This window comes from Pelobates fuscus, chromosome 3 (genome assembly GCF_036172605.1).
Source record: "Pelobates fuscus isolate aPelFus1 chromosome 3, aPelFus1.pri, whole genome shotgun sequence".
Lineage (NCBI taxonomy): Eukaryota > Metazoa > Chordata > Amphibia > Anura > Pelobatidae > Pelobates > Pelobates fuscus.
The window spans coordinates 352,937,484-352,949,946 of record NC_086319.1 but is presented as its reverse complement, the minus strand read 5'-3'; the positions used below and the strand labels follow the sequence as shown (position 1 = coordinate 352,949,946).

At 46.9% G+C, this 12,463-nt stretch overlaps 1 protein-coding gene across 2 annotated transcripts in view; it reads right to left on the bottom strand.

The window, feature by feature from the left end:
* Nucleotides 1–12,463, bottom strand: part of LOC134601259 (TRPM8 channel-associated factor homolog) — a 95,105-nt gene that overhangs the window by 23,982 nt on the left and 58,660 nt on the right. For both annotated transcript variants that reach the window (XM_063445725.1, XM_063445726.1), the window contains exon 5: nucleotides 5,948–6,161. In XM_063445725.1, coding sequence (XP_063301795.1) covers nucleotides 5,948–6,161 — 214 coding nt within the window. The remainder of the gene's footprint in view (nucleotides 1–5,947; nucleotides 6,162–12,463) is intronic.

The following is a 12,463-nucleotide window of genomic DNA, read 5'->3' as shown; positions in this document are numbered from 1 at the left end:
GTCTTAGGCTCACTGGATAAACCCCAAGTTTTAGTTCAATTTTTATAGGTGGAATATTGCGGGCCAGTCCTGGTGGGTTGTTCTCTGCCCAAACTCCTGGTATGTTAAATAATGTCTCATCACTCCTAGGGTTTTGGCTAGTCAACACTGTATAAAGTCGCCACTCTTCTTCCTTTGGTACGGATAATGTCATGATACCTGAAGGTCCATTAAACTTTAAAGATGTTGTTCCATTTGGTAGGAACGTAATCTGCGCTTGTAATTTTGATAGCATATCACGTCCCAGCAATTGGACTGGACATTCAGGCATATAAAGGAATTGATGTTTTATTACGTGGCCTCCCAATGTACAGAGTCGACTTTTAAGAACCGGTTTTTCAGCACTTCTTCCAGTTGCTCCTATCACAGTAATAGTCCTTCCAGATGGAGGAGCAACTAGATTAGTCACCACTGAATGTTCAGCACCAGTGTCGATCATGAACGCACTCCTTTTTCCCCCTATTGATACCTCGACCATAGGCTCCGCTCGACCAAGGGGGATGGAGCCCGGTCGGTATCAATAGTCTTCCATGACCGTGTCAGCCAATCCTACAAAGTCCCTGCCTTCTCTATCGCGGGACCTTTGCGCTGCTGGAATATACCTGTCTTCCCTAACACTTCCTCTGTTCCCATTGCTCCCTCTATTACCATTACTCCCTCCGGGGCCTCCTCTACCTCTCGCTCTGCCTCTAAAGTTTCCGTAGCCTGCCCTGGGTAGGTCTCTCTCGTACTGCTCTCTTTGTGGACATTCGTTCCTCCAATGCCCTTCTTCCTTGCAATACGCGCACTGATTCCTACTCAAAGGCTCCCTACTCCATCTACTATCGCCTCTATCTGGACCCCGTCTATCTACGCCTGCGATCGCTACCGCTAGCATATCAGCCTTTTTACGCATCTTGCGCTCTTCCTCTTTCTTGCTTTCTGTTTCCCTATAAACCTTATTTGCTACCTCCATTAGTTGGGTGATTGACATACCTGCAAACCCTTCTAACTTTTGTAGCTTGCGCTTAATATCTCCGTAAGCTTGGCTGACAAAGGCGGAGTTCACCATTCGGGAATTATCTGCGTCTTCCGGATTAAAGGGGGTATACAAGCGGTATGCCTCCAATAATCGGTCATAAAAGACACTGGGCGCTTCATCGCTTTTCTGAATCACCTCAACTGTCTTGGACATGTTAATAGCTTTCTTTCCTCCGGCTTTCATGCCAGCAATTATAGCGTCTCTATAGGCTCTGAGTTGGACCATATCAGCACCGTTTACGTTCCAATCGGGATCGGTGTTGGGATAGTGTGTTGCGGCCCATGCTGCTGGATTAGCTTGGTTTAAAGTACGGGCTTTATCCTCTAGTGCCTTAATGGCTGCTTGATTTATTCTTGTCCTTTCCTCATTGTTAAACAAAGTCATTAATAACTGCTGGCAATCAGCCCATGTCGGGTTATGTGTCTGTACTATTGAGGTGAACAGATCAGTCATAGCTTGTGGTTTCTCAGTATACGAGGAATTGTGGGTCTTCCAATTTAAAAGATCGGTTGTCGTGAATGGGACATATACAAAAACTGGGTCAGCATGTGCCATTTGGCCTGCGGCATCGATATAGGCTGACCCAGGATTCAGACGAAGAGGCATCTGATAGTGTTTTAATTGTTGGGCACCGGTCAACTGTCGGGTCTGTATGGGGCTACGTGGAGGGGCGTCAGTCATAGGTTCCAGTCGGGGAGAAATAGGGTATGGGGATATGGGAGCTTGGTTTTGGGAAAAGGTTGTAAATAAAACACTTCGAGCCGAGCTAGATGAAGCTTGACCGGAAGTCTGAAGTGGCGCCAAATCAGGATATTCGTTTTTAATGGGGGTTGGTTCTGATTCCGGAAGGGGAGATTTAGTACGAGGGGGGGTGGATCCTGTACTGGAGGAGGAAGCGGAAGTGGATGGGGGTAATGAGGGGAGGGCTGCAGGACTTCCTGCATTTGCGTCACTTCCTCTTAACGGAAAGTAAGGGGGCGGCAAAGGGATCTCGGACTCAGGGGGCGTGTCCAAAATGGGCCTAACACCAGTCCTAGTGGACGAACAAGTCCTAGCTACCATGAGGCGACATTGCTCCTCGTGGCATGTCCGGAGCCATTTTGGCGAGTCATTTATGGCCTGTCTCCAACAATCAATATAAGGAAACTGGCCGTAAAGTTCAGGCCTACCTGATACAGCCACGTGTAAGCGCTGTACCAGAGTTGGATCCAAACTGCCACGTGGCGGCCATGCCGCAACCAAAGTAGGCCACTCCCTAGTACACAAAGTGACCAAACGTACAGGAGACATTTTAACCCCAAAATCACAAGTTTTGAATCCCTTTTTAAAATTCTTCACCATACAACCTAAGGGATCCGGAATCGTTGACTGCGACGCACCCATACTTAACAATGGAACGTCGTCGACAACGAATACTATACACGCGTACTATTCAACAGTCACACCCGTTTCCTCTGGCAACAGCACCACGTGGTACAGTTACCAAGTGAAACGTACACAATAACACAATAAACACTCAAGGAATTCCCGTACACACACAGCTGTTACACCAGTCACTAGATAATCAATATTATGCCCTTTGGCGTAACTATACAGTCACCCACGCTATAATTCTCTATATACGAATTACCCGTCTATAACACACCCCAGTAACATCGTCTTTTACAAATAGCGGTTACAGTACGGTTAGCATAGGTCAAAGCACAAGTTAAGGTCACAATACAATTATTAGTGGTTATGGTGTTAAACATGCAATGGACGACAATGATTAGTACTTATATACAGTGTCAGTAAATATACAGGGTTATGGTACCGTGCACTATAATACAGCAACACACTATTAACACTCTCGCTAGACGGCTGAGCTCGCGCTATCTAACAAGATATACACTTTACTAAACAATCGTTAACACATTTACAATTCCCAACTAAACTATTGGCCAGTACCTTGAATGGACTACCTAAAACTATATACACCCGTTTTGGTTAGCCACACTGCCCAATCACCACATATAGCGAGCTAGAGAACCGAATTTACACAGGCGCCTCTTAGTCGCACTATCAAAAGTCTAGTGGGTTCCAAATTTACACGCCTTCCCACTTAGCCCAGATAGGTTGAGAGCTAGCGAACCGAATTTACACAGGCGCCGCTTAGTCTCCCGGTCCCTCCGACCTAGCGAACGTAATATACACCCTAGAACGCTAGTCTAGACAAGACACCGGTGTCCGGCTAGGGCTATTTACACCAGGACCCCGCCTGACTAACAAAATCAAACGGTCTGACTAAAGAGCGTTCGATCGAGCGGTGCGCCTTCGCTCCTTCCCTCCGACAGAGGGGGCAGATACACAGATTCAAACCCCTTTGGGCCTACCGCACAATCGGTATACCCCTAGTGGGTCCTGCCGTCTAAAACAGCAGTTGTCTTACCTCCTCGTTCCTGAACCTGAGTTCACACTCATCGACGGGGACACCCCAGCACTTCTCACGTAGAGGCCGATGATCTCCTGGACAACAGACCAGTGGCGCCGAGACGAAGGGAGGTCCACGCAGAAGTTCAGGGGTGCAGCCGTAGAGAACGTGGGCAAAGATAGACCGTCTCACGCCTCTGCCTCTCAGCTACCGTTGAACGATGAGCTTCCCGGCCAATGCACCAAATGATACCGGAGAAACTGACGGAAGCGAAGCACAGAGAGATGGACACAGGTTTCTTCAGGAAGGAAGAGATTCTTTATTGGATCACCGATCGGGACTCAGAGGGACTAACGTCACCAAAATACAGCAAATTCTGAGCCCCGGACAATAGTGCAAGCTCCTTATATAGGCACATAACTCCTCCCATATTAAGCTCCACCCGCACATTCTCTTAACCAATCAACACAAATAAGAATTAACTTCCTGTTTGACCGCATGGCTTGTCCAGCACAATGGAGGAGGGGGAATACTACATCCTGTATTCTTGCACATGCTCCGTACACTACTGATCGTATCTTGCCTCGTGCAACCAACTGATCGATACGTCAGCATATGCACGTACACATGCCACGTGGTAATCTCGGCCTACTAAATTTATTTTTACCGAGATTCCACCACAGAACGTCTGTTACGTTGTTTGTTTTTCTCTCTCTCTCTGAGCCGGTTATCAATGTTTATCATGTAGGCAATAAACTCATTAAGACTAACCGGAAGGTCTCTAGCTGCAGTTTCATCTTGTATATTCTCAGCTAAACCTTCAGAGAAAGCAGCCACCAGACCGCTATTGGTCCAATCAACCTCAGACGCTAATGTCCTGAACTCTATTGCATAATCGGCTACAGAACGACTGCCTTGCCTGATTCTCATAAGGGCTTTGGCAGCGTTCTTCTCCCTGCCTTTAGGTTCAAATGTAGCCTTAAAGGCCGTAAGAAAGGTACTGTAATCACGGGCTATTGCGTCACCACTTTCCCATAAGGGGTTAGCCCAAGTCAAGGCTTTTCCAGTTAATTGGTTCATCAGATAGCCTATTTTAGATCTATCTGTTGGGAATGAACCTGGGGAGGCCTCAAAGTGGTATTCTATTTGGTTTAAAAAACCTCTAAATTCCTTAGAATCACCTCCATAACGAGGGGGCGGTGACAAAGTTATGGACGGTGGTTTATGTGGTACGGGAACCACTACAGGTGGCGGAACCACAGGTGGTACAGGAGAGACCTCTAAATAGGCGTCCTCTGGAGCAAGGTCTGAAATGCCTGAGCAAATTGGTCTAACCTGTGGTCCATATCCTCCACCCTATTCTCACAGGCGATCATATGTTTGCATAGTTCTGCAGGATCCATGGCCATGTCGTAATGTCACGACTAGTAATGTGGTCCAGCACGCAGAAACTATGTAAACATATACATAAGTCAGAAAAGGAAAAATAACAGGACAGAGCGTAAACCGGACCTTAGAATGGCCGGACTAATACGCTAGAGACAGAGAATGGTCAAAGGGAAAGCCGAGGTCAAGGAAGCCAGAAAATACTCAATACCGATAAAACAAGCCAAGTCAGGGAAACCAGAGATCAGAATAACCAGGGAAACGCCAAGGATCAGGATACCAGGAAATCAGAAACACGAAACTAGCACTTTCAGGAAACCAGGAAACTGAAACCACGACATGGCAAAGTACTAGGGTGAATTAGGGGTTTAAATACCCCTCTCTAGGCTATGATTGGTCAGAGGGCGACCTCTGACCCCAGAACGTGCGTGTGCGTTGACGTCGTGACGTCACGCACACGTTAGTATAATTCTCGGGGGCGGGGCTATCCATAGACGCGACCACGTGGTCGGCGCCATATTGGATTCGGGCGTGATGCCCGGAAGAACTACACGCGCGGTTCCCGGCTCGCCGACGAGCAGGTAAGCTCGTGTAGTCGGAGCGGTCGTGCCGGTCGGGCACGACCGTGAGGCTCGGCAGGCCGGTGACCGCAACAATTCCTTTTAGATTATACAGCCATTTCCCATGTTTTGTTGTTTCTATTCCTATTTGATGTAAGATCACCATCTGGGAGGTGATCAGTGGGAGGCTGTCCTGTTTACAATTAGATAAGTATATATTATACTTAACACACTATTCACACTTATCTCTGAGGTGATAGCACATTTTTACCGCTATATCTTTTTCAAATAGGTATAGGCATACAATATCCTGGTACCCAGTGACTTCTAATTGGAAGGGCAAGAACCTGTATTTAGGTAGACTATATCTGACAACTTGTTTAAGGTTTACATAAACAAAACACCAACCATACAACCATGTTAAACTATTTTTTTCATTTTATTTTTTTGTATTGTAGAGCTGGTTGGATGACATATCGGAAAGGTTATAAGCAGGGGAAAATTACGTTAAAATACTAAAAAACAACCTACCTTTTATGTAGATTGGCGCTGGTTCTGCCCCATAAATCATAACTGAGATGGTTCCTAAGTGGCTGTTTTTCGGCACAATGATGTAAATGAGTCCACCCCAAACATAGGATATTAACACCTTCTCACCATGAACAGAGGTTTGGTTTACAACAACTGGGGCTCGACACAATGACTCTACAGATGATAGGTCATCTGACTGACAGCCAACTTGAACCTGTGATACACATTCATATGATTATTACAAGTCTGTATTAACCTGAATGATTTGTGTTTAACATTACCCTACATAGCTACCAATGAAAGGAATCCATGACATGAATTCTGACATTTCTTATAAAATGGGACCCCAAGGTATATACTGGGACTCCAAGGTATCTGTACTTACACATGTACTCTGTATGGCGCCCTTAAACAGAACAAGGGGTAAACCAGGACACGTTTAATTGCAATTCCAGAAGCCATGTGGATACATTTAATGGATAACAGATGATATTAGGTGTAGATGACCTACAATATGGGTTATTAGTGGTACTTGTTTGAAAAAAAAAATGCTTATAAATATTATTTATTTATTTATAAAATATTTTACCAGGAAAGATACATTGAGATTTCTCTTGTTTTCAAGTATGTCCTGGGTCCACAAAACATTGCATTCATACATTAGGGTACAATAAAATACAAACCCAATATTAATACATAATATATACAAAATTTAACACAGAACATGTATGAAATATATAATCAACCATAACCACCATATGATACTTGACCAAACAAGCAGACAATTTACCCCTTTTATTCTTCCTCTGCAAGCTAATTATTGACAGCTGTTCAACTGCAGAATTCTAAAAGGAGTAGTCTCATCAAATTATTTCCATTGTATGAATGACCTATTTTAAGATACTGCATACTCTTGTTAGATAATGGAATTGTAGAATTGCCAGATCCACATATGAATTAGGGACATCTATAAAATGCATACTTCATCTCCTTATAAGTTTTAATTACACCCAAGAAGTATGTGGTTCATGTTTTTCAGAAGAGTTCAGAGTTTCCCTCAGATGCCTAATAATGTTGGTATCAGTCTATATAATAAATACAACAACTTAGTTAAAAATTATGATAAAAAAAACAAAAACCACACTGCCCACATGCCGACCGGAGCAGTGAGTACCCCGATCTCTGGGTAGGGGGTCACCGGAGACCAATGTCCCCGCTGCCGTGAGCCCTGTGAGGCGGGAGTGCGCGGACCTACCGGCGGACCGGTGGCCGTTGGGACTGTGTACCAGCTTTAAGAGTGAGGCCGGCAGGGGGAGAGACATGGGGGTGCTCGCTCCATAGGGCACAAAGTGATGCTGGGGAGGTGCAAGGGGCGGGAGGACCACGGACTTTGTGGTGGGGTCTAGTGGACAATCTCTGCCCCTGAGTGCCCACGGCACCGCGGAGGACCCAGCCGATGGGCGGGGGATGGTGTGGAGAGAACGGGCGATGGCTCGGAGACCCGAGGACTGTACCGCAGCGGAGACATGTGAGGCCTCCACTAGACTGCCACACACCCGCCACACAAGTTACTATCTGCCATGCTCATATATTGTTGATATTTTTAGTACTGGTTCTTATCCTTTCCGCATTTCTTAATATATAATTGCATTCCAGCGCCATAATTTTCTAGGTGCCGTTACAAAATAGTTATGATCCAACACTTCCCCAAGACACTAGCCTCATATGATACTGCGTTTATTTTCCTACACATGCTGCACTAGTGTTGGTCTGTTTTTTTATGTTATAGTTAAGCCATTTGTTATCCATAATATTCTACTGACGCATCAGCCTAGAATTAATGAGGCACTGTTGCACTGCACCCACGCTAGATTTCGTGAATTGACCCATGCTACCAGGCCGACATAACTCTTATGCAATATGAGTCTCATAAGCTTAGGTATTGCTCAGATGAGTATACAGCCTGCACGATGCGTTCTTATGCTCGGTAAACATCCATGATATAACATATCCCGCAACGTTTATGTACATTTACTTTACCTCACTGCTTGTTTTTCTTTTAACTACGTATAAAGCTACACATGCTGAAAGAGCAGTTAGACATAGGTATTACTCAGATGACTAAACAGCCTACACAATGAGTTAATATGCTTGCCAAATGCCCTTGATGCATCAAATCTCGTACTGGGGGGGGCCGGGCCGGGCCGCCGGGCCGACTGGATGCCATCTGGATGGGCTCCAGCGGCAAATCGCCTGAAATAGCACCAAACATGGCCCAAAACCGCTTAAAAAAGCAAAGCATGCTGCATTTAAGAGGGGGAAAGCTCCGGCACCCACCTCATACCTGCAAGAAGTCGACCGAGTGGCAAGCGGGCAGAGAAGACTGGGTCTGGCCTGCACGCGGCTTCTGGGCATCGGCCGCCATTGCATGCAGCATGGCGCCGTGAAATGGCGCAACACAGAGCCAACCCGCTGTAACATAAGTATTCCTGGCGTGGAGAGACCTTTGGCCCGGGGCACGGCCCCGTTTCCCCCCCCCGGCCGGCGGGGGAAATCCCGACCATATGGTGGCGACATGTACTACGGCGGGAGCCCCCGCGTGGACACTGTGCCGACCACCTAAACTGGCAATGGCAAAGAGATAGCCAGCCAGATGTAATGGACATTAACACTGAGGAGCAATATATTAAACTGGGAACGTAACCTGGCAGGAACAGAGGTGATATACGTTGACACAGAAGCCCAGGAGGCCGGTGATCCGACGCAACCGCGCCATATTACTAACATGGCCTCTCTGTAAAGGCATTATTGAAATAGGAGTGCAGAGACACCAAAGGAGACAACCCATTTTGGGGCAACGACCTTGACGGCCTGGGCGGACCCCGGCGCTGCCGGGTCCCTGATGGACCCCCCGCGATGCCTGCCGACCCGCAGGAGAAGTGAGTGTCCGGGCCTCCGGGTCTGGGAGGTCCCTGGAGAGCCATGTCCCTGATGCTGAGAGCCCTGTGGGGTGGGTCTGCGAGGCCTTTCCGGCGAACCGGTGGCCGGGGGCTGCGCGCACCGGTCCCAAGTATGAGGCCGGCACCGGGAGAGACACTGGGACACAACCTTCACTGGGACTGGGGTGGTGTTGGGGAGGTGCAGGGCGCGGGCGGCCCGCGGACTGTAGGTGTGGGGGCCCAGCGGGCCGTCCCTGCTCCCGAGTGCCCACAGTGCCGCGGAGGACTCAGGTGCTGGGCTGGGACCGTCCCGGGGGGGACCGTCGGGGACTCGGCGTCACGGGGGACGCACCACGGCCAAGCCATGGGAGGCCCTCATCGGACTGACATTATGGACAGCTCTGCCTTAATATTGTTGTTATTCTTATAGTTATTTGTTTATGCATTCCTTAATATAGTAAACCTAGAGTTGAGACGCGCAATGCGCGACCAACGCACCTACTATAAGTTCTTGATGCATATTAAGGTTTTTAGTCTTTACGCTTTTTTAAATTCACGATTGATGCGAACATTTTCTCACTCGGTCATTTAGACACAGTTTAAGCTGCTTAGTAACCGGCAATAATTGCATATTTGTATGGCTTAGAATGGCTAAAATGCCCTTACAGGGGCTAAATTATACTGTTAACAGTTTAGTCACTCAGCCTTATACGTCACTGCTACATTGACATACTTGAGTGACTCTCCGCATTAGCCCCAGTATGCATACGTCATCTATGGTCGCTTATTAAAATGGCCAGACAATTGCAATGTACAACGTAAACCATTACGCCTCATCCTAATTATAGATATAACTATGCTCATTGCGGCATATATTTGTAAACTAACAGCTCTGATGATATTGCACTCAATCTGCGACATGGTTATTTTGCGTTTAACTGGCCGCTGCCATAATGCTTATAGATAGGATTATACATTACATTGAGACGCCTGCCTTTTATAATACTGTTTTTATATATGATTACCGTACTGCACGTTGTATTAAATTCTCAGAAATGCTTGTTCATTCTGATTTATATGCCTCTGCGCAGGCAACCACATACTACATTTATCGCTTTAAATTGTGCCTGCTCATGTTCTTTTGCGCAACCAATAAAAATATTCAAAACAAATCTCGTACTGTCTTATCATTAGAAACAATTATCGCCTCGCACCATAATTAAACTTTGACCTAAAGTGACAGAGTGTGACGGAACTTATAACTTCATCACTAGTGTTGTCGCGAACCCCGAACCGGCGAACCGCGCGAACCGCCATTGACTTCAATGGGCAGGCGAATTTTAAAACCAACAGGGACTCTTTCTGGCCACAAAAGTGATGGAAAAGTTGTTTCAAGGGGACTAACACCTGGACTGTGGCATGCCGGAGGGGGATCCATGGCAAAACTCCCATGGAAAATTTCACAGTTGATGCAGAGTCTGCTTTTAATCCATAAAGGGCAGAAATCACCTAACATTGACACCTGTCCTCAAAGCCCAGCCCTGATACACACTGACACAGAGCAGAATAGAGACTATTCCCCCTACATAGGGTCACTTGGCAGATATGGATTGACACCTGTCCTCAAAACCCCTGATACACACTGACACAGAGCAGAATAGGGACTGTTCCCCCTACATAGGGTCACTTGGCAGATATGGATTGACACCTATCCTAATGATCCCTGATACACACTGACAGAGCAGAATAGAGACTGTTCCCTGTCCACAGAGACCATGATACACACTGACACAGAGCAGAATAGGGACTGTTACCGCTACATAGGGTCACTTGGCAGATATGGATTGACAAATCCCTGACAAACAGCTACCACATGCAAGGAAGGCAGCAGGGGCGCAAATGACCCACTCCCGACGCGGGTAGGTAGTGACGACAAATAACAATACAGGACTCTTTAGAGGCCCTGTAATTGTAATCAGTCCACTTGAAATCCTTTAACTTTGATCAATTGGAGGGAAGTCTGGTGCAGAGCCACTGACCCATGCGCAGGGCCAGCCTTAGGCCTTTGGGCGCCCTGTGCAAGAAATCTTCCCGACGCGGGAAGGTAGTGACGACAAATAACAATACAGGACTCTTTAGAGGCCCTGTGATTGTAATCAGTCCACTTGAAATCCTTTAACTTTGATCAATTGGAGGGAAGTCTGGTGCAGAGCCACTGACCCATGCGCAGGGCCAGCCTTAGGCCTTTGGGCGCCCTGTGCAAGAAATCTTCCCGACGCGGGAAGGTAGTGACGACAAATAACAATACAGGACTCTTTAGAGGCCCTGTGATTGTAATCAGTCCACTTAAAATCCTTTAACTTTGATCAATTGGAGGGAAGTCTGGTGCAGAGCCACTGACCCATGCGCAGGGCCAGCCTTAGGCCTTTGGGCGCCCTGTGCAAGAAATCTTCCCGACGCGGGAAGGTAGTGACGACAAATAACAATACAGGACTCTTTAGAGGCCCTGTGATTGTAATCAGTCCACTTGAAATCCTTTAACTTTGATCAATTGGAGGGAAGTCTGGTGCAGAGCCACTGACCCATGCGCAGGGCCAGCCTTAGGCCTTTGGGCGCCCTGTGCAAGAAATCTTCCCGACGCGGGAAGGTAGTGACGACAAATAACAATACAGGACTCTTTAGAGGCCCTGTGATTGTAATCAGTCCACTTGAAATCCTTTAACTTTGATCAATTGGAGGGAAGTCTGGTGCAGAGCCACTGACCCATGCGCAGGGCCAGCCTTAGGCCTTTGGGCGCCCTGTGCAAGAAATCTTCCCGACGCGGGAAGGTAGTGACGACAAATAACAATACAGGACTCTTTAGATTTTCCAGACCCTGGGGTTGACATTAGTCCAGATTTACATCTTGTGACCCATGAGGATGTTCCAGGCACTACTTGTGAAATAAAGACAGATAATAAAGTGAATGATCCTTCTCCTTGGGACTTGCACCCTGTCGTTGAAGGTGGAGTAGGCAATAGCAAGAGCATGCTGTGGGTAGTCAGTGCAAACACTCTCTTCCCGGTGAATAATGAGGAGACTAACTATGATGACGTTATTTGCGTTGAAAGTAATGATGCCAGAGATCTTTTGAAGGAACGAATTGGTTAAAAGAAAGGCAAGAGACCACCTGCATATAGACAAGAATACGCATAAGAGAAAGAAGAGAACAGGTGAAAAAGAGAAGCTGCAGACTGCCTATCTGCAAATAGTTGAGTTATGTCCTGAAGATGTCCGTGTTACCACAGTGCAGACTCTGTTTGATACACTACTGAGGAGAGTCAGAGAAACCCCAGATCTTCACGTATTGGATGAGTCGGTGCGTGGAGTTGCAGAGAACGTAGAACAAGAAATATTTAAACTTTTCCTGTGTACTGACAGCAGATATACATAGGGTCACTTGGCAGATATGGATTGACACCTGTCCTCAAAACCCCTGATACACACTGACACAGAGCAGAATAGAGACTGTTCCTTGTCCACAGAGACCATGATACACACTGACACACAGCAGAATAGGGACTGTTACCCCTACATA